A 27,984-nucleotide genomic window follows, 5' to 3' on the forward strand; every position below is an offset into this window, starting at 1 on the left:
GGGCACAGCAAGATCCCACAAACAGCGATGAGGCGACCCAACCAGTTGATCTGTCGGGAGGTGGGGGGATATCGGGTCCCCAGGGGACCGGGGAGAACAGCGCTCTTCCCCCACCTCAGCTCTTCTGCCAGCAATGGCCGTCAGATCGCCAACACCCACCCGCACGAGGAGGGGGGGCCCAGTTGAAACGTCTCCTCCGAGGGACGAAGGGGCAGGTCAACGGGAGAGGGGTGGCTCACAACAGAACTCTTCATACAGTTACACAGTGAGTGACCCTCACCCTGAATAAACAGGGACTCTGGACAGTTACACAGTGAGTGACCCTCACCCTGAATAAACAGGGACTCTGTACAGTTACACAGTGAGTGACCCTCACCCTGAATAAACAGGGACTCTGTACAGTTACACAGTGAGTGACCCTCACCCAGAATAAACAGGGACTCTGTACAGTTACACAGTGAGTGACCCTCACCCTGAATAAACAGGGACTCTGTACAGTTACACAGTGAGTGACCCTCACCCTGAATAAACAGGGACTCTGTACAGTTACACAGTGAGTGACCCTCACCCTGAATAAACAGGGACTCTGTACAGTTACACAGTGAGTGACCCTCACCCTGAATAAACAGGGACTCTGTACAGTTACACAGTGAGTGACCCTCACCCTGAATAAACAGGGACTCTGTACAGTTACACAGTGAGTGACCCTCACCCTGAATAAACAGGGACTCTGTACAGTTACACAGTGAGTGACCCTCACCCAGAATAAACAGGGACTCTGCACAGTCACACAGTGAGTGACCCTCACCCTGAATAAACAGGGACTCTGTACAGTTACACAGTGAGTGACCCTCACCCTGAATAAACAGGGACTCTGTACAGTTACACAGTGAGTGACCCTCACCCTGAATAAACAGGGACTCTGTACAGTAACAGTGAGTGACCCTCACCCTGAATAAACAGGGACTCTGTACAGTTAGTGAGTGACCCTCACCCTGAATAAACAGGGACTCTGTACAGTTACACAGTGAGTGACCCTCACCCTGAATAAACAGGGACTCTGTACAGTTACACAGTGAGTGACCCACACCCTGAATAAACGGGGACTCTGTACAGTTACACAGTGAGTGACCCTCACCCTGAATAAACAGGGACTCTGTACAGTTACACAGTGAGTGACCCTCACCCTGAATAAACAGGGACTCTGTACAGTTACACAGCGAGTGACCCTCACCCTGAATAAACAGGGACTCTGTACAGTTACACAGTGAGTGACCCTCACCCTGAATAAACAGGGACTCTGTACAGTTACAGTGAGTGACCCTCACCCTGAATAAACAGGGACTCTGTACAGTTACACAGTGAGTGACCCTCACCCTGAATAAACAGGGACTCTGTACAGTTACACAGTGAGTGACCCTCACCCTGAATAAACAGGGACTCTGTACAGTTACAGTGAGTGACCCTCACCCTGAATAAACAGTGACTCTGTACAGTTACACAGTGAGTGACCCTCACCCTGAATAAACAGGGACTGTGTACAGTTACAGTGAGTGACCCTCACCCTGAATAAACAGGGACTCTGTACAGTTACACAGTGAGTGACCCTCACCCTGAATAAACAGGGACTCTGCACAGTTACACAGCGAGTGACCCTCACCCTGAATAAACAGGGACTCTGTACAGTTACACAGTGAGTGACCCTCACCCTGAATAAACAGGGACTCTGTACAGTTACACAGTGAGTGACCCTCACCCTGAATAAACAGTGACTCTGTACAGTTACACAGCGAGTGACCCTCACCCTGAATAAACAGGGACTCTGTACAGTTACAGTGAGTGACCCTCACCCTGAATAAACAGGGACTCTGTACAGTTACACAGCGAGTGACCCTCACCCTGAATAAACAGGGACTCTGTACAGTTACACAGTGAGTGACCCTCACCCTGAATAAACAGGGACTCTGTACAGTTACACAGCGAGTGACCCTCACCCTGAATAAACAGGGACTCTGTACAGTTACACAGCGAGTGACCCTCACCCTGAATAAACAGGGACTCTGCACAGTTACACAGCGAGTGACCCTCACCCTGAATAAACAGGGACTCTGTACAGTTACACAGTGAGTGACCCTCACCCTGAATAAACAGGGACTCTGTACAGTTACACAGCGAGTGACCCTCACCCTGAATAAACAGAGACTCTGTACAGTTACGCAGGGAGTGACCCTCACCCTGAATAAACAGGGACTCTGTACAGTTACACAGTGAGTGACCCTCACCCTGAATAAACAGGGACTCTGTACAGTTACACAGCGAGTGACCCTCACCCTGAATAAACAGGGACTCTGTACAGTTACACAGCGAGTGACCCTCACCCTGAATATACAGTGACTCTGTACAGTTACACAGTGAGTGACCCTCACCCTGAATAAACAGGGACTCTGTACAGTTACACAGTGAGTGACCCTCACCCTGAATAAACAGGGACTCTGTACAGTTACAGTGAGTGACCCTCACCCTGAATAAACAGTGACTCTGTACAGTTACACAGTGAGTGACCCTCACCCTGAATAAACAGGGACTCTGTACAGTTACACAGTGAGTGACCCTCACCCTGAATAAACAGGGACTCTGTGCAGTTACACAGTGAGTGACCCTCACCCTGAATAAACAGGGACTCTGTACAGTTACACAGTGAGTGACCCTCACCCTGAATAAACAGGGACTCTGTACAGTTACACAGTGAGTGACCCTCACCCTGAATAAACAGGGACTCTGTACAGTTACACAGTGAGTGACCCTCACCCTGAATAAACAGGGACTCTGTACAGTTACACAGTGAGTGACCCTCACCCTGAATAAACAGGGACTCTGTACAATTACACAGCGAGTGACCCTCACCCTGAATAAACAGGGACTCTGTACAGTTACACAGCGAGTGACCCTCACCCTGAATAAACAGGGACTCTGTACAGTTACACAGTGAGTGACCCTCACCCTGAATAAACAGGGACTCTGTACAGTTACACAGTGAGTGACCCTCACCCTGAATAAACAGGGACTCTGTACAGTTACACAGTGAGTGATCCTCACCCTGAATAAACAGGGACTCTGTACAGTTACACAGTGAGTGACCCTCACCCTGAATAAACAGGGACTCTGTACAGTTACACAGTGAGTGACCCTCACCCTGAATAAACAGGGACTCTGTACAGTTACACAGTGAGTGACCCTCACCCTGAATAAACAGGGACTCTGTACAGTTACACAGTGAGTGACCCTCACCCTGAATAAACAGGGACTCTGTACAATTACACAGCGAGTGACCCTCACCCTGAATAAGCAGGGACTCTGTACAGTTACACAGTGAGTGACCCTCACCCTGAATAAACAGTGACTCTGTACAGTTACACAGTGAGTGACCCTCACCCTGAATAAACAGGGACTCTGTACAGTTACACAGCGAGTGACCCTCACCCTGAATATACAGTGACTCTGTACAGTTACACAGTGAGTGACCCTCACCCTGAATAAACAGGGACTCTGTACAGTTACACAGTGAGTGACCCTCACCCTGAATAAACAGGGACTCTGTACAGTTACAGTGAGTGACCCTCACCCTGAATAAACAGTGACTCTGTACAGTTACACAGTGAGTGACCCTCACCCTGAATAAACAGGGACTCTGTACAGTTACACAGTGAGTGACCCTCACCCTGAATAAACAGGGACTCTGTACAGTTACACAGTGAGTGACCCTCACCCTGAATAAACAGGGACTCTGTACAGTTACACAGTGAGTGACCCTCACCCTGAATAAACAGGGACTCTGTACAGTTACACAGTGAGTGACCCTCACCCTGAATAAACAGGGACTCTGTACAGTTACACAGTGAGTGACCCTCACCCTGAATAAACAGGGACTCTGTACAATTACACAGCGAGTGACCCTCACCCTGAATAAACAGGGACTCTGTACAGTTACACAGCGAGTGACCCTCACCCTGAATAAACAGGGACTCTGTACAGTTACACAGTGAGTGACCCTCACCCTGAATAAACAGGGACTCTGTACAGTTACACAGTGAGTGACCCTCACCCTGAATAAACAGGGACTCTGTACAGTTACACAGTGAGTGATCCTCACCCTGAATAAACAGGGACTCTGTACAGTTACACAGTGAGTGACCCTCACCCTGAATAAACAGGGACTCTGTACAGTTACACAGTGAGTGACCCTCACGCTGAATAAACAGGGACTCTGTACAGTTACACAGTGAGTGACCCTCACCCTGAATAAACAGGGACTCTGTACAGTTACACAGTGAGTGACCCTCACCCTGAATAAACAGGGACTCTGTACAATTACACAGCGAGAGACCCTCACCCTGAATAAGCAGGGACTCTGTACAGTTACACAGTGAGTGACCCTCACCCTGAATAAACAGTGACTCTGTACAGTTACACAGTGAGTGACCCTCACCCTGAATAAACAGGGACTCTGTACAGTTACACAGTGAGTGACCCTCACCCTGAATAAACAGGGACTCTGTACAGTTACAGTGAGTGACCCTCACCCTGAATAAACAGGGACTCTGTACAGTTACACAGTGAGTGACCCTCACCCTGAATAAACAGGGACTCTGTACAGTTACACAGTGAGTGACCCTCACCCTGAATAAACAGGGACTCTGTACAGTTACACAGTGAGTGACCCTCACCCTGAATAAACAGTGACTCTGTACAGTTACACAGTGAGTGACCCTCACCCTGAATAAACAGGGACTCTGTACAGTTACACAGCGAGTGACCCTCACCCTGAATAAACAGGGACTCTGCACAGTTACACAGCGAGTGACCCTCACCCTGAATAAACAGGGACTCTGTACAGTTACACAGTGAGTGACCCTCACCCTGAATAAACAGGGACTCTGTACAGTTACACAGCGAGTGACCCTCACCCTGAATAAACAGAGACTCTGTACAGTTACGCAGTGAGTGACCCTCACCCTGAATAAACAGGGACTCTGTACAGTTCCACAGTGAGTGACCCTCACCCTGAATAAACAGGGACTCTGTACAGTTACACAGCGAGTGACCCTCACCCTGAATATACAGTGACTCTGTACAGTTACACAGTGAGTGACCCTCACCCTGAATAAACAGGGACTCTGTACAGTTACACAGTGAGTGACCCTCACCCTGAATAAACAGGGACTCTGTACAGTTACAGTGAGTGACCCTCACCCTGAATAAACAGTGACTCTGTACAGTTACACAGTGAGTGACCCTCACCCTGAATAAACAGGGACTCTGTACAGTTACACAGTGAGTGACCCTCACCCTGAATAAACAGGGACTCTGTACAGTTACACAGTGAGTGACCCTCACCCTGAATAAACAGGGACTCTGTACAGTTACACAGTGAGTGACCCTCACCCTGAATAAACAGGGACTCTGTACAGTTACACAGTGAGTGACCCTCACCCTGAATAAACAGGGACTCTGTACAGTTACACAGTGAGTGACCCTCACCCTGAATAAACAGGGACTCTGTACAGTTACACAGTGAGTGACCCTCACCCTGAATAAACAGGGACTCTGTACAATTACACAGCGAGTGACCCTCACCCTGAATAAACAGGGACTCTGTACAGTTACACAGCGAGTGACCCTCACCCTGAATAAACAGGGACTCTGTACAGTTACACAGTGAGTGACCCTCACCCTGAATAAACAGGGACTCTGTACAGTTACACAGTGAGTGATCCTCACCCTGAATAAACAGGGACTCTGCACAGTTACACAGTGAGTGACCCTCACCCTGAATAAACAGGGACTCTGTACAGTTACACAGTGAGTGACCCTCACCCTGAATAAACAGGGACTCTGTACAGTTACACAGTGAGTGACCCTCACCCTGAATAAACAGGGACTCTGTACAGTTACACAGTGAGTGACCCTCACCCTGAATAAACAGGGACTCTGTACAATTACACAGCGAGTGACCCTCACCCTGAATAAGCAGGGACTCTGTACAGTTACACAGTGAGTGACCCTCACCCTGAATAAACAGTGACTCTGTACAGTTACACAGTGAGTGACCCTCACCCTGAATAAACAGGGACTCTGTACAGTTACACAGTGAGTGACCCTCACCCTGAATAAACAGGGACTCTGTACAGTTACACAGTGAGTGACCCTCACCCTGAATAAACAGGGACTCTGTACAGTTACACAGTGAGTGACCCTCACCCTGAATAAACAGGGACTCTGTACAGTTACACAGTGAGTGACCCTCACCCTGAATAAACAGGGACTCTGTACAGTTACACAGTGAGTGACCCTCACCCTGAATAAACAGTGACTCTGTACAGTTACACAGTGAGTGACCCTCACCCTGAATAAACAGGGACTCTGTACAGTTACACAGTGAGTGACCCTCACCCTGAATAAACAGGGACTCTGTACAGTTACACAGTGAGTGACCCTCACCCTGAATAAACAGGGACTCTGTACAGTTACACAGTGAGTGACCCTCACCCTGAATAAACAGGGACTCTGTACAGTTACACAGTGAGTGACCCTCACCCTGAATAAACAGGGACTCTGTACAGTTACACAGTGAGTGACCCTCACCCTGAATAAACAGGGACTCTGTACAGTTACACAGTGAGTGACCCTCACCCTGAATAAACAGGGACTCTGTACAGTTACACAGTGAGTGACCCTCGCCCTGAATAAACAGGGACTCTGTACAGTTACACAGTGAGTGACCCTCACCCTGAATAAACAGGGACTCTGTACAGTTACACAGTGAGTGACCCTCACCCTGAATAAACAGGGACTCTGTACAGTTACACAGTGAGTGATCCTCACCCTGAATAAACAGGGACTCTGTACAGTTACACAGTGAGTGACCCTCACCCTGAATAAACAGGGACTCTGTACAGTTACACAGTGAGTGACCCTCACCCTGAATAAACAGGGACTCTGTACAGTTACACAGTGAGTGACCCTTACCCTGAATAAACAGGGACTCTGCACAGTTACACAGTGAGTGACCCTCACCCTGAATAAACAGGGACTCTGTACAGTTACACAGTGAGTGACCCTCACCCTGAATAAACAGCGACTCTGTACAGTTACACAGCGAGTGACCCTCACCCTGAATAAACAGGGACTCTGTACAGTTACACAGCGAGTGACCCTCACCCTGAAAACCAGGGACTCTGTACAGTTACACAGTGAGTGACCCTCACCCTGAATAAACAGGGACTCTGTACAGTTACACAGTGAGTGACCCTCACCCTGAATAAACAGGGACTCTGTACAGTTACACAGCGAGTGACCCTCACCCTGAATAAACAGGGACTCAGTACAGTTGCACAGTGAGTGACCCTCACCCTGAATAAACAGGGACTCTGTACAGTTACACAGTGAGTGACCCTCACCCTGAATAAACAGGGACTCTGTACAGTTACACAGTGAGTGACCCTCACCCTGAATAAACAGAGACTCTGTACAGTTACACAGCGAGTGACCCTCACCCTGAAAACCAGGGACTCTGTACAGTTACACAGTGAGTGACCCTCACCCTGAATAAACAGGGACTCTGTACAGTTACACAGTGAGTGACCCTCACCCTGAATAAACAGGGACTCTGTACAGTTACACAGCGAGTGACCCTCACCCTGAATAAACAAGGACTCAGTACAGTTGCACAGTGAGTGACCCTCACCCTGAATAAACAGGGACTCTGTACAGTTACACAGTGAGTGACCCTCACCCTGAATAAACAGGGACTCTGTACAGTTACACAGTGAGTGACCCTCACCCTGAATAAACAGAGACTCTGTACAGTTACACAGTGAGTGACCCTCACCCTGAATAAGCAGGGACTCTGTACAGTTACACAGCGAGTGACCCTCACCCTGAATAAACAGGGACTCTGTACAGTTACACAGCGAGTGACCCTCACCCTGAATAAACAGGGACTCTGTACAGTTACACAGTGAGTGATCCTCACCCTGAATAAACAGGGACTCTGTACAGTTACAGTGAGTGACCCTCACCCTGAATAAACAGGGACTCTGTGCAGTTACACAGTGAGTGACCCTCACCCTGAATAAACAGGGACTCTGTACAGTTACACAGTGAGTGACCCTCACCCTGAATAAACAGGGACTCTGTACAGTTACACAGTGCGATCCCGGACCTGCTCAATGAGCAGACACTGGTCACGAACGATTACCTGCAGTTTTTTGATTTCCTTCTTAAGGTCAGCCTCATATTTTTCCTTCTGGTTCCCATTGGCCGCAAAATGGAGCTGGGATGGAGAGAGAGGAGAGGGATATCGAGTTACACACGGTGTGGTATAATATAATATATATACAGGAGTGTTATACCCGGTGACACACGGTGTGTTATTATATAATATATATACAGGAGTGTTATACCCAGTAACACACGGTGTGTTACTATATAATATATATACAGGAGTGTTATACCCAGTAACACACGGTGTGTTATTATATAATATATATACAGGAGTGATATACCCGGTAACACACGGTGTGTTATTATATAATATATATACAGGAGTGTTATACCCAGTAACACACGGTGTGTTATTATATAATATATATACAGGAGCGTTATACCCAGTAACACACGGTGTGTTATTATATAATATATATACAGGAGTGTTATACCCAGTAACACACGGTGTGTTATTATATAATATATATACAGGAGTGTTATACCCAGTAACACACGGTGTGTTATTATATAATGTATATACAGGAGTGTTATACCCAGTAACACACGGTGTGTTATTATATAATGTATATACAGGAGTGTTATACCCAGTAACGCACGGTGTGTTATTATATAATATATATACAGGAGTGTTATACCCAGTAACGCACGGTGTGTTATTATATAATATATATACAGGAGTGTTATACCCAGTAACACACGGTGTGTTATTATATAACATATATACAGGAGTGTTATACCCAGTAACACACGGTGTGTTATTATATAATATATATACAGGAGTGTTATACCCAGTAACACACGGTGTGTTATTATATAATATATATACAGGAGTGTTATACCCAGTAACACACGGTGTGTTATTATATAATATATATACAGGAGTGTTATACCCAGTAACACACGGTGTGTTATTATATAATATATATACAGGAGTGTTATACCCGGTAACACACGGTGTGTTATTATATAATATATATACAGGAGTGTTATACCCGGTAACACACGGTGTGTTGTTATATAATATATATACAGGAGTGTTATACCCAGTAACACACGGTGTGTTATTATATAATATATATACAGGAGTGTAATACCCAGTAACACACGGTGTGTTATTATATAATATATATACAGGAGTGTTATACCCAGTAACACACGGTGTGTTATTATATAATATATATACAGAGTGTTATACCCAGTAACACACGGTGTGTTATTATATAATATATATACAGGAGTGTTATACCCAGTAACACACGGTGTGTTATTATATAATATATATACAGGAGTGTTATACCCAGTAACACACGGTGTGTTATTATATAATATATATACAGGAGTGTTATACCCAGTAACACACGGTGTGTTATTATATAATATATATACAGGAGTGTTATACCCAGTAACACACGGTGTGTTATTATATAATATATATACAGGAGTGTTATACCCAGTAACACACGGTGTGTTATTATATAATATATATACAGGAGAGTTATACCCAGTAACAGTGTGTCACAGATTACTCCTCCCTCTCTCTTCCCCTCTTCCCCCTCCTACTCCCTCCCTCCCACCTCTCTCCCCTCCCCATCCCCCTCCCTCTTCTCTCCTCCCCCCCCTCTTCTCTCCTCCCCCTCCCTCCCTCCCCCTCCCTCCCTCCCCCTCCCTCCCTCCTCCTCTCTCCCTCCCCTCTCCTCCTCCTCCTCTCTCCCTCCCTCCTCTCTCCCTCCCTCCCTCCTCCCTCCCTCCCTCCTCTCTCCCTCCCTCCTCTCTCCCTCCCTCCTCTCTCCCTCCTCTCCCCCCCTCCCGCCTCCCTCCTCTCCCCCTCCCGCCTCCCTCCCTCCCGCCTCCCTCCCCTCCCCCTCCCTCCTCTCTCTCTCCCACCCTCCCTCCCTCCTCTCTCTCCCCCACCCTCCCACCCCTCCCCCTCCCTCCTCTCTCTCCCCCACCCTCCCTCTCTCCTCTCTCTCCCCCACCCTCCCTCCCTCCTCTCTCTCCCCCACCCTCCCTCCCTCCTCTCTCTCCCCCACCCTCCCTCCCTCCTCTCTCTCCCCCCCCTCCCTCCCTCCTCTCTCTCCCCCACCCTCCCTCCCTCCTCTCTCTCCCCCACCCTCCCTCCCTCCTCTCTCTCCCCCACCCTCCCTCCCTCCTCTCTCTCCCCCACCCTCCCTCCCTCCCCTCCCCTCCCTCCTCTCTCTCCCCCACCCTCCCCCACCCTCCCTCCCTCCTCTCTCTCCCCCACCCTCCCTCCCTCCTCTCTCTCCCCCACCCTCCCTCCCTCCTCTCTCTCCCCCACCCTCCCTCCCTCCTCTCTCTCCCCCACCCTCCCTCCCTCCTCTCTCTCCCCCACCCTCCCTCCCTCCTCTCTCTCCCCCACCCTCCCTCCCTCCTCTCTCTCCCCCACCCTCCCTCCCTCCTCTCTCTCCCCCACCCTCCCTCCCTCCTCTCTCTCCCCCACCCTCCCTCCCTCCCTCCCTCACATACCTTCTGCCAGATATCTTCAAATTGTTCCACTCCCTCGCTGACTTTTTTCAGGCAGCGTTCTATTTCCCCTGTAACACAAACAAGAGGGAAACAGGAGAGAAGTGAGATGGGTCCAATTCTGAGGGGAGATTTCATGAACTCGGTTTGCGTTCCCTGGAATACAGACGGGTCAGGGGGTGATTCGATTGAGCCTTGTAGGATTTTGAAAGGAATTGTTAGGATAGATGGAGAGAAACCTTTTTCCGCTGATGGGGGAGTCTCGGACGAGAGGACATAACCGTAAAATCAGAGCCAGGCCATTCTGGAGAGAATTGGGAAACACTTGTTCACACAAAGGGTGGGAGAAGTGGGGAACTCCCTCCCACAAGAAGCAGTAGATGCCAGCTCAATTAATCATTTTAATTCAGAGATCGATAGATTTTTGCGAGCCGAGGGTATTAAGGGACATGGGGCCAATGCGGGTGAATGGTGTTCGGGTAATGATCAGTCTGAGCCCACATGCAGCAAGACCTGGACAACATCCAGGCTTGGGCTCATAAGTGGCAAGTAACATTCGCACCAGATAAGTGCCAGGCAATGACCATCTCCAACAAGAGAGAGTCTAACCACCTCCCCTTGACATTCAATGGCATTACCATCGCCGAATCCCCCACCATCAACATCCTGGGGGGTCACCATTGACCAGAAACTTAACTGGACCAGCCACATAAATACAGTGGCAACAAGAGCAGGTCAGAGGCTGGGTATTCTGTGGTGAGTGACTCACCTCCTGACTCCCCAAAGCCTTTCCACCATCGACAAGGCACAAGTCAGGAGTGTGATGGAATACTCTCCACTTGCCTGGATGAGTGCAGCTCCAACAACACTCAAGAAGCTCGACACCATCCAGGACAAAGCAGCCCGCTTGATTGGCACCCCATCCACCACCCTAAACATTCACTCCCTTCACCACCGGCGCACCGTGGCTGCAGTGTGGACCATCCACAGGATGCACTGCAGCAACTCGCCAAGGCTTCTTCGACAGCACCTCCCAAACCCGCGACCTCTACCACCTAGAAGGACAAGGGCAGCAGGCACATGGGGGACAACACCACCTGCACGTTCCCCTCCGAGTCACACACCATCCCCACTTGGAAATATATCGGCCGTTCCTTCATCGTCGCTGGGTCAAAATCCTGGAACTCCCTTCCTAACTCCAAGTGGAGAGTATTCCATCACACTCCTGACTTGTGCCTTGTAGATGGTGGAAAGGCTTTGGGGAGTCAGGAGGTGAGTCACTCGCTGCAGAATACCCAGCCTCTGACCTGCTCTTGTAGCCACAGTATTTATATGGCTGGTCCAGTTAAGTTTCTGGTCAATGGTGACCCCCAGGATGTTGATGGTGGGGGATTCGGCGATGGTAATGCCGTTGAATGTCAAGGGGAGGTGGTCAGACTCTCTCTTGTTGGAGATGGTCATTGCCTGGCACTTGTCTGGCGCGAATGTTACTTGCCACTTATCAGCCCAAGCCTGGATGTTGTCCAGGTCTTGCTGCATGCGGGCTCGGACTGATCATTACCCGAACACCATTCACCCGCATTGTGGGAGAACCTTCACCATACGGACTGCAGCGGTTCAAGAAGGCGGCTCACCACCACCTTCTCAAGGGCAATTAGGGATGGGCAATAAATGCCGGCCTCGCCAGCGACGTCCACATCCCATGAACGAATTAAAAAAAGGATACCGATCAGCCATGATCTTACCGAATGGCAGGATAGGCTCGAGGGGCTGAATGGCCTCCTATTCCTATGTTCCTCTCTGGGTAAAGAAGTTTCTCCTGAATTCCCGATTGGATTTATTACTGACTATCTTATATTTATGGCCCCCCCTAGTTCTGGTCTCCCCCATAATTGAAAACATCTTCTCTACGTCTACCCTGTCGAACCCTTTCATAATCTTAAAGACCTCGATCAGGTCACCCCTCGGTCTTCTCTTTTCTAGAGAAAACAGCCCCAGCCTGTTCAGTCTTTCCTGATAGTTATAACCTCTCAGTTCTGATATCACCCCAGTAAATCTTTGTTGCACCTTCTCCAGTGCCTCTCGATCCTTTTTTATAATATGGAGACCAGAACTGTGCACAGTGCTCCAAGTGTGGTCTAACCAAGGTATATGGAGACCGGAACTGTGCACAGTGCTTCAAGTGTGGTCTAACCAAGGTATATGGAGACCAGAACTGTGCACAGTGCTCCAAGTGTGGTCTAACCAAGGTATATGGAGACCGGAACTGTGCACAGTGCTTCAAGTGTGGTCTAACCAAGGTATATGGAGACCAGAACTGTGCACAGTGCTCCAAGTGTGGTCTAACCAAGGTATATGGAGACCAGAACTGTGCACAGTGCTCCAAGTGTGGTCTAACCAAGGTATATGGAGACCAGAACTGTGCACAGTGCTTCAAGTGTGGTCTAACCAAGGTATATGGAGACCAGAACTGTGCACAGTGCTCCAAGTGTGGTCTAACCAAGGTATATGGAGACCAGAACTGTACACAGTGCCCCAAGTGTGGTCTAACCAAGGTATATGGAGACCAGAACTGTGCACAGTGCTCCAAGTGTGGTCTAACCAAGGTATATGGAGACCAGAACTGTGCACAGTGCTCCAAGTGTGGTCGAACCAAGGTTTTTTTCACATCGTTCACCTGACGAAGGAGGAAGCCTCCGAAAGCTTGTGAATTTAAAATAAAATTGCTGGACTATAACTTGGTGTTGTAAAATTGTTTACAATTGTCAACCCCAGTCCATCACCGGCATCTCCACATCATAACCAAGGTTCTATACAGGTTTAACATAACTTCCCTGGGATTAGGCAGAGGGAAAATCAGCCAGGGTTCCTGCTCCCGATCACTGTCCAGTGACCCCTGGGTTAGAGAGAGGGGGAAATCAGCCAGGTTCCTGCTCCTGATCACTGTCCAGTGACCCCTGGGTTAGAGAGAGGGGGAAATCAGCCAGGGTTCCTGCTCCTGATCACTGTCCAGTGACCCCTGGTTAGAGAGAGGGGAAATCAGCCAGGGTTCCTGCTCCTGATCACTGTCCAGTGACCCCTGGGTTAGAGAGAGGGGAAATCAGCCAGGGTTCCTGCTCCTGATCACTGTCCAGTGACCCCTGGGTTAGAGAGAGGGAAAATCAGCCAGGGTTCCTGCTCCTGATCACTGTCCAGTGACCCCTGGGTTAGAGAGAGAGGGGAAATCAGCCAGGGTTCCTGCTCCCGATCACTGTCCAGTGACCCCTGGGTTAGAGAGAGAGGGGGAAATCAGCCAGGGTTCCTGCTCCGATCACCGTCCAGTGACCCCTGGGTTAGAGAGAGGGGGAAATCAGCCAGGGTTCCTGCTCCCGATCACTGTCCAGTGACCCCTGGGTTAGAGAGAGGGGAAAATCAGCCAGGGTTCCTGCTCCCGATCACTGTCCAGTGACCCCTGGGTTAGAGAGAGGGGGTGAAATCAGCCAGGGTTCCTGCTCCCGATCACTGTCAGTGACCCCTGGGTTAGAGAGAGGGGGGAAATCAGCCAGGGTCCTGCTCCCGATCACTGTCCAGTGACCCCTGGGTTAGAGAGAGGGGGAAATCAGCCAGGGTTCCTGCTCCCGATCACTGTCCAGTGACCCCTGGGTTAGAGAGAGGGGGAAATCAGCCAGGGTTCCTGCTCCCGATCACTGTCCAGTAATTCCTGCTGAAAAGTACATGACATCAGGGCCGTGATTCCCAGCTACATGGTCGAAACACTCAACTGTCTAACACAGCACTCGAAGAATAAGGCCACTTTAATTCCTCGAAACACTGTCCGCCACACACAAGCAAGAGTGAGTGAGCAGTGTCCCTGCTGGTAACAGAGGTACTCTTACAACAAAGTCTCTCTCCCTAAATCACAAACAACAACTGCTTACACTGGCCAAGGAAACGTCCAGCAGCACTCGTCAGGCGAGGTGAAGGCAAAAAGACAACAGGCCTTCTCGGCCCTTACCTTGTAGTTTCCGTTTGTCGGCCCATCTCTCTCTCTCTCTCTCTCTCTCTCCCCACCAGCTAGAGCTGTGACTTCTGCATAGCTGAAGAGAGTGCGCCAGCGAACTGTCGAACAAGAGAAAACCGGGTCTCAGGGGCAGGGTAGGCGGCAAGAATCCTGCGGGTCAATGTCCCAGCCAGCGTCCTCGGAACGGTCACCAGCCCCCCCGTCCCACCACCACCACCTCTGCGCTCTCTCTCTCACCGGGCAAAGACCAATTCAGACGTAAACACATTACTCTGCAGGACGTCTGAGCCTGTCTCTCAACACCACCCCCCTCCCCCGCTCTTAATGCAAAACGCAAGCAGCAAAATCTCCCCCCCCCCCCCACCACCTCCTCCGTTCTACCTCCTCCCCCACCACCGTTCCCCCACCTCCACCCGCAGAGCACGCCGGGCATCGACGTCCTCTGTTTACCTCCGCCCGTGAGCTCCCTCCTCTCGCCGACAGGCAGTTCCTCTCCTTCAACCTCCCTCTTGCCCGCCCCGTGCCCTGGCAGTGCCCTCCCCCCCCCCCCCCCCCATCACCCCGGGTTAGGGAGGAGAGGGGGGCGGGGGGGGGGGGAAACGACAGAGTTAAAGATGAGTCCACAACCCGGAAGCCTTGCCGATCCCGGCCGGGGCCCGGCTCCGACTAAAGGGTTGCAGAGGCTCCCCCCCTCCAACCCAAGGGGAAGCCCCCCAAAATGGTCACCCCTCCCCTCCCCAGACTCAATGCAAGAATTAAAGAGTAAGGAGGGGCTCTCTTGAGCCCCAAAGCTCTGCATGTGGTGAGGAATTCTCTCTAGTTTCTGTAGCACCCATCAGCTGTTGGGTGGGATGAGTTTCCCTTGACTTCTGTTGATTGCTCTCCAACTCCTCACCAAATGCAGAAGGAAGCTGTCCATCCAAAATGGCCGCCCCTCTGTTTCTCTCCCTGGCCCTGGGGGAGGGGGCGGGGCCTCCGCCGACCAGATCCCGCCCCCACCCTCTCCCCTCATTGGCCGGCGCCGCCTCCACCGCCCCGTCCGTCAAGCGGCTCCGGCGCTTCCCATTGGCCGCCCGGCCGTTCAATCACCCGGCGGGGGCGGGGGGAGGAACGCGGCCGCCGCTCAGCCTCCCATTGGCCGCCGCCCATTGTGACGAGAACAATGAGAAGGGGGCGGGGGCGGGGGCGGGGGCACGGTGGGCAGCGCGCTTTCCCCCGCCCACCGACGTTTCCCATTGGCTGCCCGCTCGGCCCCCACGTGATCTCTTCCGTCGCCATTGGTGAGAGGTGACGTCGGTCAAGAGAGCGAGCGTGCTGATTGGAGCGGCCGACTGTCAATCGGCTGCGGGCGGGACCTTCCGTCCCGAAACCCGTCGCCGGCGCTTCCCCCGCGTCCCATTGGTCGCCCCGGACGTCCATCAAGAGCGCCGCTGTCGTCCGTGGTCGGCTTTCATTCCCATTGGCTGATCGCCGCCTTTGACCCGCCCCGCTGAGGATCCGACCCTATCCCATTGGCCGAGGCGGTTGTCAATCATTCAGGAGGCGGCCCGGGACGCGGAGTGAAAACGGTTCACCCGAGCGGACGATCGACCGCGACCGGGAGCGGAGCGGGGAAAAAAAAGGCCGTTTACTCGCCCTTGGCCTCGGACCGCAAAACGGGCGTGAGACGGTGCCCCTCCGCGCCACTGGACGCCTTTTTCCCTCCGCACTCTTTCGCGGCGGCGGAGGGATCCCGCGGGGCGGAGGGGGTGCGGCGGCCGCGGACGAGACCATCCGCCCGCCGGAGAGGGGGGGGGGTTCCTTCGTGCTGCGACGGCTGCGCAGTGAAGGTGGGCGCGACCATCTGATCTGTCTGAGAGGGGGGGGAAAAGGAAAACTGAGAGCAGCCTGTCAGTCAATGTTGACACGCCCCCTCCCTCCCTCACAGGACACGCCCCCTCCCTCCCTCACAGGACACGCTCCCTCCCACACTAGGACACGCCCCCTCCCTCCCTCGCAGGACACGCCCCCTCCCTCACTAGGACACGCCCCCTCCCTCCCTCACAGGACACGCTCCCTCCCACACTAGGACACGCCCCCTCCCTCCCTCGCAGGACACGCCCCCTCCCTCACTAGGACACGCCCCCTCCCTCCCTCGCAGGACACGCTCCCTCCCACACTAGGACACGCCCCCTCCCTCACTAGGACACGCCCCCTCCCTCCCTCACAGGACACGCTCCCTCCCACACTAGGACACGCCCCCTCCCTCCCTCGCAGGACACGCCCCCTCCCTCACTAGGACACGCCCCCTCCCTCCCTCGCAGGACACGCCCCCTCCCACACTAGGACACGCCCCCTCCCTCCCTCGCAGGACACGCCCCCTCCCACACTAGGACACGCCCCCTCCCACACTAGGACACGCCCCCTCCCACACTAGGACACGCCCCCTCCCTCCCTCACAGGACACGCCACCTCCCTCCCACACTAGGACACGCCCCCTCCCTCCCTCACAGGACACGCCCCCTCCCTCACTAGGACACGCCCCCTCCCACACTAGGACACGCCCCCTCCCACACTAGGACACGCTCCCTCCCTCCCTCACAGGACACGCCACCTCCCTCCCACACTAGGACACGCCCCCTCCCACACTAGGACACGCCCCCTCCCACACTAGGACACGCCCCCTCCCACACTAGGACACGCCCCCTCCCACACTAGGACACGCTCCCTCCCACACTAGGACACGCCCCCTCCCACACTAGGACACGCCCCCTCCCACACTAGGACACGCCCCCTCCCACACTAGGACACGCTCCCTCCCACACTAGGACACGCTCCCTCCCACACTAGGACACGCTCCCTCCCACACTAGGACACGCTCCCTCCCTCCCTCACAGGACACGCCACCTCCCTCCCACACTAGGACACGCTCCCTCCCTCCCACACTAGGACACGCCCCCTCCCACACTAGGACACGCTCCCTCCCACACTAGGACACGCCACCTCCCTCCCACACTAGGACACGCTCCCTCCCTCCCACACTAGGACACGCCCCCTCCCTCACTGGGACACGCCCCCTCCCACACTAGGACACGCCCCCTCCCACACTAGGACACGCCCCCTCCCTCCCACACTAGGACACGCTCCCTCCCACACTAGGACACGCTCCCTCCCACACTAGGACACGCTCCCTCCCACACTAGGACACGCCCCCTCCCTCCCACACTAGGACACGCTCCCTCCCACACTAGGACACGCTCCCTCCCACACTAGGACACGCTCCCTCCCTCCCTCACAGGACACGCCACCTCCCTCCCACACTAGGACACGCTCCCTCCCTCCCACACTAGGACACGCCCCCTCCCACACTAGGACACGCTCCCTCCCTCCCTCACAGGACACGCCACCTCCCTCCCACACTAGGACACGCTCCCTCCCTCCCACACTAGGACACGCCCCCTCCCTCACTGGGACACGCCCCCTCCCACACTAGGACACGCCACCTCCCTCCCACACTAGGACACGCCCCCTCCCACACTAGGACACGCCCCCTCCCACACTAGGACACGCCCCCTCCCTCCCACACTAGGACACGCTCCCTCCCACACTAGGACACGCTCCCTCCCACACTAGGACACGCTCCCTCCCACACTAGGACACGCCCCCTCCCTCCCACACTAGGACACGCTCCCTCCCACACTAGGACACGCTCCCTCCCACACTAGGACACGCCCCCTCCCTCCCACACTAGGACACGCCCCCTCCCTCCCACACTAGGACACGCCCCCTCCCACACTAGGACACGCCCCCTCCCTCACTAGGACACGCCCCCTCCCTCCCTCACTAGGACACGCCCCCTCCCTCCCTCACTAGGACACGCCCCCTCCCTCACTGGGACACGCCCCCTCCCTCACTAGGACACGCCCCCTCCCTCACTAGGACACGCCCCCTCCCTCACTAGGACACGCCACCTCCCTCCCTCACTAGGACACGCCCCCTCCCTCTCTCACAGGACACGCCCCCTCCCTCACAGGACACGCCCCCTCCCTCCCTCACTAGGACACGCCCCCTCCCTCCCTCACCAGGACACGCCCCTTCCCTCACAGGACACGCCCCCTCCCTCCCTCACTAGGACACGCCCCCTCCCTCCCTCACCAGGACACGCCCCCTCCCTCCCTAACTAGGACACGCCTCCTCCCTCCCTCACTAGGACACGCCCCCTCCCTCCCTCACCAGGACACGCTCCCTCCCACACTAGGACACGCCCCCTCCCTCACTAGGACACGCCCCCTCCCTCCCTCACAGGACACGCCCCCTCCCTCCCTCGCAGGACACGCCCCCTCCCTCACTAGGACACGCCCCCTCCCTCCCTCGCAGGACACGCCCCCTCCCACACTAGGACACGCCCCCTCCCACACTAGGACACGCCCCCTCCCACACTAGGACACGCCCCCTCCCTCCCTCGCAGGACACGCCCCCTCCCACACTAGGACACGCCCCCTCCCACACTAGGACACGCCCCCTCCCTCACTAGGACACGCCCCCTCCCTCACTAGGACACGCCCCCTCCCTCCCTCACTAGGACACGCCCCCTCCCTCTCTCACAGGACACGCCCCCTCCCTCACAGGACACGCCCCCTCCCTCCCTCACTAGGACACGCCCCCTCCCTCCCTCACCAGGACACGCCCCCTCCCTCACAGGACACGCCCCCTCCCTCCCTCACTAGGACACGCCCCCTCCCTCCCTCACCAGGACACGCCCCCTCCCTCACAGGACACGCCCCCTCCCTCACTGGACACGCCCCCTCCCTCACAGGACACGCCCCCTCCATAACTCACAGGCCACGCCCCCTCTCTCACAGGACACGCCCTCTCCCTCACTCGGACACGCCCCTTCCCTCCCTCCCTCATTAGGACACGCCCCCTCCCTCACTAGGACACGCCCCCTCTCTCACAGGACACGCCCCCTCCCTCACTTGGATACGCCCCCTCCCTCACTAGGACACGCCCCCTCTCTCACAGGACACGCCCCCTCCCTCACTAGGACACGCCCCCTCCCTCACTAGGACACCCCCTCCCTTACTAGGACACGCCCCCTTACTAGGACACGCCCCCTCCCTCCCTAAGAGGACACGCCCCCTCCCTCACTAGGACACGCCCCCTCCCTCACTAGGACACGCCCCCTCCCTCACTTGGATACGCCCCCTCCCTCACTAGGACACGCCCCCTCCCTCACTAGGACACGCCCCCTTACTAGGACACGCCCCCTCCATCCCTCACTGGGACACGCCCCCTCCCTCCCTCACGAGGACACGCCCCCCTCACGAGGACACGCCCCCTCACGAGGACACGCCCCCTCCCTCCCACACTAGGACACGCCTCCTCCCTCCCTCACTAGGACACGCCCCCTCACTAGGACACGCCCCCTCCCTCCCTCACTAGGACACGCCTCCTCCCTCACTAGAACACGCCCCCTCCCTCCCTCACTAGGACACGCCCCCTCCCTCACTAGGACACGCCCCCTCACTAGGACACGCCCCCTCCCTCCCTCACTAGGATACACCCCCTCCCTCCCTCACTAGGACACGCCCCCTCCCTCCCTCACTAGGACACGCCCCCTCCCTCCCTCACTAGGACACGCCCCCTCCCTCCCTCACTAGGACACGTCCCCTCCCTCCCTCACTAGGACACGTCCCCTCCCTCACTAGGACACGCCCCCTCCCTCACTAGGACACGCCCCCTCCCTCCCTAGGACACGCCCCCTCACTAGGACACGCCCCCTCCCTCCCTCACTAGGATACACCCCCTCCCTCCCTCACTAGGACACGTCCCCTCCCTCCCTCACTAGGACACGCCCCCTCCCTCCCTCACTAGGACACGCCCCCTCCCTCCCTCACTAGGACACGCCCCCTCCCTCCCTCACTAGGACACGTCCCCTCCCTCCCTCGGACACGTCCCCTCCCTCACTAGGACACGCCCCCTCCCTCACTAGGACACGCCCCCTCCCTCACTAGGACACGCCCCCTCCCTCCCTCACGAGGACACGCCCCCTCCCTCACTAGGACACGCCCCCTCCCTCACTAGGACACGCCTCCTCCCTCCCTCACTAGGACACGCCCCCTCACTAGGACATGCCCCCTCCCTCCCTAGGACATGCCCCTCCCTCACGAGGACACGCCCCCCTCATGAGGACACGCCCCTCCCTCACTAGAACACGCCCCCTCCCTCCCTCACTAGGAAACGCCCCCTCCCACCCTCACTAGGACACGCCCCCTCCCTCCCTCACTAGGACACGCCCCCTCACTAGGACATGCCCCCTCCCTCCCTAGGACACGCCCCTCCCTCACGAGGACACGCCCCCCTCATGAGGACACGCCCCTCCCTCCCTCACTAGGACACGCCCCCTCCCACCCTCACTAGGACACGCCCCCTCACTAGGACATGCCCCCTCCCTCCCTAGGACACGCCCCTCCCTCACGAGGACACGCCCCCCTCATGTGGACACGCCCCTCCCTCCCTCACTAGGACACGCCCCCTCCCTCCCTCACTAGGACACGCCCCCTCCCTCCCTCACTAGGACACGCCCCCTCCCTCCCTCACTAGGACACGTCCCCTCCCTCCCTCACCAGGACACACCCCTTCCCTCCCTCACCAGGACACACCCCTTCCCTCCCTCACCAGGACACACCCCCTCCCTCCCTCACTAGGACACGCCCCCTCCCTCCCTCACTAGGACACGCCCCCTCCCTCCCTAACTAGGACACGCCCCCTCCCTCACTAGGACACGCCTCCTCCCTCCCTCACTAGGACACGTCCCCTCCCTCCCTCACTAGGACACGCCCCCTCCCTCACTAGGACACGCCCCCTCCCTCACTAGGACACGCCCCCTCCCTCACTAGGACACGCCTCCTCCCTCCCTCACTAGGACACGTCCCCTCCCTCCCTCACTAGGACACGTCCCCTCCCTCCCTCACTAGGACACGCCCCCTCCCTCCCTCACTAGGACACGCCCCCTCCCTCCCTCACCAGGACACACCCCCTCCCTCTCTCACTAGGACACGCCCCCTCCCTCACTAGGACACGCCCCCTCCCTCCCTCACTAGGACACGCTCCCTCCCTCACAGGACACGCCCCCTCCCTCAAAAGGACACGCCCCCTCCCTCCCTCACTAGGACACGCCCCCTCCCTCACTAGGACACGCCCCCTCCCTCCCTCACTAGGACACGCCCCCCTCCCTCACAGGACACGCCCCCTCCCTCCCTCACTAGGACACGCTCCCTCCCTCACAGGACACGCCCCCTCCCTCAAAAGGACACACCCCCTCCCTCTCTCACTAGGACACGCCCCCTCCCTCACTAGGACACGCCCCCTCCCTCCCTCACTGGGACACGCTCCCTCCCTCACAGGACACGCCCCCTCCCTCAAAAGGACACGCCCCCTCCCTCCCTCACTAGGACACCCCCTCCCTTACTAGGACACGCCCCCTTACTAGGACACGCCCCCTCCCTCCCTAAGAGGACACGCCCCCTCCCACCCTCACTAGGACACGCCCCCTCCCTCCCTCACTAGGACACGCCCCCTCACTAGGACATGCCCCCTCCCTCCCTAGGACACGCCCCTCCCTCATGAGGACACGCCCCCCTCATGAGGACACGCCCCTCCCTCCCTCACTAGGACACGCCCCTCCCTCCCTCACTAGGACACGCCCCCTCCCTCACTAGGACACGCCTCCTCCCTCCCTCGCTAGGACACGCCTCCTCCCTACCTCACTAGGACACGCCCCCTCCCTCTCCCACTAGGACACGCCCACTCCCACATTAGGACACGCCCACTCCCTCCCTCACAGGACACGCCCCCTCCCTCACTAGGACACGCCCCCTCCCTCCCTCACTAGGACACGCTCCCTCCCTCACAGGACACGCCCCCTCCCTCAAAAGGACACGCCCCCTCCCTCCCTCACTAGGACACGCCCCCTCCCTCACTAGGACACCCCCTCCCTTACTAGGACACGCCCCCTTACTAGGACACGCCCCCTCCCTAAGAGGACACGCCCCCTCCCACCCTCACTAGGACACGCCCCCTCCCTCCCTCACTAGGACACGCCCCCTCCCTCCCTCACTCGGACACGTCCCCTCCCTCCCTCACTAGGACACGCCCCCTCCCTCCCTCACTCGGACACGTCCCCTCCCTCCCTCACTAGGACACGCCCCCTCCCTCCCTCACTAGGACACGTCCCCTCCCTCCCTCACTAGGACACGCCCCCTCCCTCACTAGGACACGCCCCCTCGCTCCCTCACTAGGACACGTCCCCTCCCTCCCTCACTAGGACACGCCCCCTCCCTCACTAGGACACGCCCCCTCGCTCCCTCACTAGGACACGCCCCCTCGCTCCCTCACTAGGACACGTCCCCTCCCTCCCTCACTAGGACACGTCCCCTCCCTCCCTCACTAGGACACGCCCCCTCCCTCACTAGGACACGCCCCCTCCCTCACTAGGACACGCCCCCTCGCTCCCTCACTAGGACACGTCCCCTCCCTCCCTCACTAGGACACGCCCCCTCCCTCACTAGGACACGCCCCCTCCCTCACTAGGACACGCCCCCTCCCTCACTAGGACACGCCCCCTCCCTCCCCCTCCCACAGGACTCACCAATAACCTGCTCACCGATGCTCAGTTTGGGTTCCTCCAGGACCACTCGGCTCCAGACCTCATTACAGCCTTGGTCCAAACATGGACAAAAGAGCTGAATTCCAGAGGTGAGCTGAGAGTGACTGCCCTTGACATCAAGGCAGCATTTGACCGAGTGTGGCACCAAGGAGCCCGAGTAAAATTGAAGTCAATGGGAATCAGGGGGAAAACTCTCCAGTGGCTGGAGTCATACCTAGCACAAAGGAAGATGGTAGTGGTTGTTGGAGGCCAATCATCTCAACCCCAGGACATTGCTGCAGGAGTTCCTCAGGGCAGTGTCCTAGGCCCAACCATCTTCAGCTGCTTCATCAATGACCTTCCCTCCATCATAAGGTCAGAAATGGGGATGTTCGCTGATGACTGCACAGTGTTCAGTTCCATTCGCAACCCCTCAGATAATGAAGCAGTCCGAGCCTGCATGCAGCAAGACCTGGACAACATCCAGGCTTGGGCTCACAAGTGGCAAGTAACATTCGCGCCAGACAAGTGCCAGGCAATGACCATCTCCAACAAGAGAGAGTCTAACCACCTCCCCTTGACATTCAACGGCATTACCATCGCCGAATCCCCCACCATCAACATCCTGGGGGTCACCATTGACCAGAAACTTAACTGGATCAGCCATATAAATACTGTGGCTACAAGAGCAGGTCAGAGGCTGGGTATTCTGCGGCGAGTGACTCACCTCCTGACTCCCCAAAGCCTTTCCACCATCTCCAAGGCACAGGTCAGGAGTGTGATGGAATACTCTCCACTTGCCTGGACGAGTGCAGCTCCAACAACACTCAAGAAGCTCGACACCATCCAGGGCAAAGCAGCCCGCTTGATTGGCACCCCATCCACCACCCTAAACATTCACTCCCTTCACCACCGGCGCACCGTGGCTGCAGTGTGGACCATCCACAGGATGCACTGCAGCAACTCGCCAAGGCTTCTTCGACAGCACCTCCCAAACCCACGACCTCTCCCACCTAGAAGGACAAGGGCAGCAGGCACACGGGGACAACACCACCTGCACGTTCCCCTCCGAGTCACACACCATCCCGACTTGGAAATATATCGGCCGTTCCTTCATCGTCGCTGGGTCAAAATCCTGGAACTCCCTTCCTAACAGCACTGTGGGAGAACCTTCACCACACGGACTGCAGCGGTTCAAGAAGGCGGCTCACCACCACCTTCTCAAGGGGCAATCAGGGATGGGCAATAAATGCCGGCCTCGCCAGCGACGCCCACATCCCGTGGACAAAGAAAGAAAAAAGGACCCGCTCCCTCCCTCCCTCGCCTGACCCGCTCCCTCTCCCTCCCTCCCCTCCCCTCTCCCCCTCCTCCCCTCTTCCCTCCCCCCATCACCGTCCCCCTCTTCCACCATCTCCCTGTCCAAATTCATCATCAAATCTTCGCTCTTGTATTCTCGGCTGTCGTCATAAAATCCAAAATAACATTGCTACCTTCGATCACTTCATTTAATTCCACTTTCAAACAATTATATATTTGCACCGTTACATCTGTGTCTCTCCATACCCTTTGACCACCTTCCAATCCTTGGTTCCCTCCAAAATTCACCGCTTCACACTCTCCACATCAAACGAGCGTGCCAATCGCACCGCCCGTTCCGCCAGTCGACGTCCTCCTCGCTGGTCGCAAGCTCCCGACTCTCGGTCTATTTTTCCTGGTCTTCGACCGCGGGCGTCGCTGGGAAGGTTCTCCCACGGCGCCGTCGGGAAGGGAGCTCCAGGATTTTGACCCGGCGACGATGAAGGGACGGCCGATTATATTTCCAAGTCGGGGACGGTGCGTGACATGATGCTCCAACATCGTAAGAACACAAGAAACAGGAGCAGGAGGAGGCCAATCGGCCCCTCGAGCCTGCTCCGCCATTCAATAAGATCGCGGCTGATCAGATCCTAACCTCAACTCTAAATTCATGTCCAATTTCCTGCCCGCTCCCCGTAACCCCTAATTCCCTTTACTTCTAGGAAACTGTTCTAAATTTATTTAATGATGTAGCTTCCTGGGGCAGCAAATTCCACAGACCTACCACCCTCTGAGCGAAGAGGTTTCTCCTCATCTCAGTTTTGAAAGAGCAGCCCCTTATTCGAAGATTATGCCCCCTCGTTCTAAGTTTCACCCATCCTTGGGAACGTCCTCACCGCATCCACCCGATCAAGCCCCTTCGCAATCTTACATGTTTCAATAATATCGCCTCTCGTTCTTCTGAACTCCAATGAGTAGAGTCCCAATCTGCTCAACCCCTCCTCGTGCGTCCGTCCCCTCATCCCCGGGATTAACCGAGCGAACCTGTCTCGAGAGCAAGTGTGTCTTTCCTTAAGTATGGACACCAAAACTGTGTGCAGTATTCCAGGTGCGGTCTCACCTCCAAGTCGGGGTGGTGTGTGATATGATGTTCCGATATCGTGCTCCCTAAAACTTTGCGTGCGTGCGTGCGTGCGTGCGTCAGGGACAAAAAATGGACTCAGCGCTGACCCCTGGGATCTGCCACTTTCCAACCTTTCCCCAACCCATCGACTCGAACTTCCGTTTCCTGCCCATCAGCCAACTCTCCGACCATGCCGCTCCATCTTTTACACCATTCACGTGGGGATGCGTGAGGAGCGCCCTGCGAAAGACCGGGTCAAAACGCCTTCTGAAATTCCACCTGCACCTCGTCCAAAACTCTCCATGGAGTTTGTGGAACGTCGCCCTCCCTCAAACAGGTCAACGCTGGCGATCTTTGATCAACAAATGCACCGTGAAATGCTCCTTAATCCGATCTTCAATTGTGGGATCCTGAACTCTGCCCACACCCTGAGATTGGACTGAATTACAATCCCCCCCACAGGAGCTCGATCCTCTCGTTCAGCTTCCACCTGAGAGAAATACGACCATTTTACACTCGATCCACCCTCACTGTTCAACATTCCCCACTCCCCCTCCCTCATCCCTCTCCCCCTCCCTCATTCCTCTCACTCTCCTCCCTCTCCCCCCTCTCTCCCCCTCCCTCTCCCTCCTCACCCCTCATCCCCTCCTCCCCCTCTCCACCCACTCCTCCTCCCCCTCCCTCCCTCTCCTCCTCCCTCATCCCTCTCTCCCTCCCCCTCTCTCTCTCTCCCTCCCCCTCTCTCTCTCCCTCACTCCTCCCCCCCTCCACTCACTCCTCCCCCTCCACTCTCTCCCTCCCCCTCCGCTTCCTTTCCCCTCCCCCCTCCCCCCCTCACTCCTCCCCTCCCCCCTCACTCCTCCCTCTCCCCTCCCCCCTCACTCCTCCCCTCTCCCCTCCCCCCCTCACTCCTCCCCTCTCCCCTCCCCTCTCCCCTCACCCCTCACTCCTCCCCTCTCCCCTCACTCCTCCCTCTCCCCTCACTCCTCCCTCTCCCCCCTCCCTCTCCCCTCCACTCCCCTCCCCTCCCCGGGCTCCTCCTCTCTTCACTCCTCCCCCCTCCCACCCCCCTCCCCCTTTCTCTCTCTCTCCCTCCCCCTCTCTCTCTCTCCCCTCTCCCCTCACTCCCTCCCCTCTCCCTCACTCCTCCCCTCCCTCTCCCCTCACTCCTCCCCCTCTCTCCCTCCCCCTCTCCCCCTCCCTCTCCCTCCCTCACTCCTCCCCCCCTCTCCCCTCCCCCCCTCCCCTCCCCTCCCCCCTCCCCTCCCCTCCCCCCTCCCCCCTCCCACCCCTCCCCCTTTCTCTCTCTCTCTCTCTCTCCCCTCACTCCTCCCCCTCTCCTCCCCCTCCCTCTTCCTCCCCCTCCCCCTCCCCCTCCTCTTCCTCCCCCTCCCTCTCCCTCCTCCCCCTCTCTCTCTCTCCCCCTCCCCCTCTCTCCCCCTCTCCTCCCCTCCCCCCTCCCCGGGCTCCTCCTCTCTTCACTCCTCCCCCCTCCCACCTCTCTCTCCCTCCCCCTCTCCCTCCCCCCTCTCCCTCCCCCTCTCCCCCCCCTCCCTCTCCCCCCCTCCCTCTCCCCCTCCCTCTCCCCCTCCCCTCTCCCTCCCTCCCCCCCCCTCTCCCTCCCCCCCCCCCCCCTCCCCTCTCCCCCTCACTCCTCCTCTCCCCCTCACTTCCTCCGCTCCCCCTCCCCCCTCACCCCTCACCCCTCACTCCTCCTCTCCCCCTCACTCCTCCTCTCCCCCTCTCTCTCCCCCTCCCCTCTCTCTCCCCCTCCCCCTCTCTCTCCCTCTCCCCTCACTCCTCCCCTCTCTCTCCCTCACTCCTCCCCCTCTCTCTCTCTCTCCCTCACTCCTCCCCTTCTCCCCCCCTCACTCCTCCCCCTCCCCGGGCTCCTCCTCTTTTCCCTCTCCCCCTCACTCCTCCCCCCCTCTCTCTCCCTCTCCCCTCACTCCTCCCCCTCTCTCTCCCTCACTCCTCCCCCTCTCTCTCCCTCACTCCTCCCCCTCTCTCTCCCTCACTCCTCCCCCTCTCTCTCTCCTCTCCCTCACTCCTCCCTCACCCCTCACTCCTCCCCCTCCCCGGGCTCCTCCTCTTTCCCCCTCCCCTCACTCCTCCCCCTCCCCCTCACTCCTCCCCCTCCCCCCTCACTCCTCCCCCCTCACTCCTCCCTCA

The 27,984-nt window shown here is 56.5% G+C and overlaps 1 protein-coding gene across 1 annotated transcript in view; it reads right to left on the reverse strand.

Annotated features, from left to right (window-relative positions):
* LOC137314504 (CCR4-NOT transcription complex subunit 3-like) overlaps positions 1–16,186 on the reverse strand; it is a 58,786-nt gene extending 42,600 nt beyond the window's left edge. Inside the window, exons 1-5 of the mRNA XM_067979816.1 lie at positions 15,991–16,186; positions 15,663–15,774; positions 14,762–14,865; positions 10,771–10,838; positions 8,258–8,332 (exon numbers count right to left, since the gene is read on the reverse strand). Of these exons, the coding sequence (XP_067835917.1) occupies positions 8,258–8,332; positions 10,771–10,838; positions 14,762–14,865; positions 15,663–15,774; positions 15,991–16,186 (555 nt within the window). The remainder of the gene's footprint in view (positions 1–8,257; positions 8,333–10,770; positions 10,839–14,761; positions 14,866–15,662; positions 15,775–15,990) is intronic.
* Positions 16,187–27,984: the final 11,798 nt, after the last annotated feature.

The sequence above is a fragment of the Heptranchias perlo genome, unplaced genomic scaffold (assembly GCF_035084215.1).
Source record: "Heptranchias perlo isolate sHepPer1 unplaced genomic scaffold, sHepPer1.hap1 HAP1_SCAFFOLD_514, whole genome shotgun sequence".
In the NCBI taxonomy this organism is placed as follows: domain Eukaryota; kingdom Metazoa; phylum Chordata; class Chondrichthyes; order Hexanchiformes; family Hexanchidae; genus Heptranchias; species Heptranchias perlo.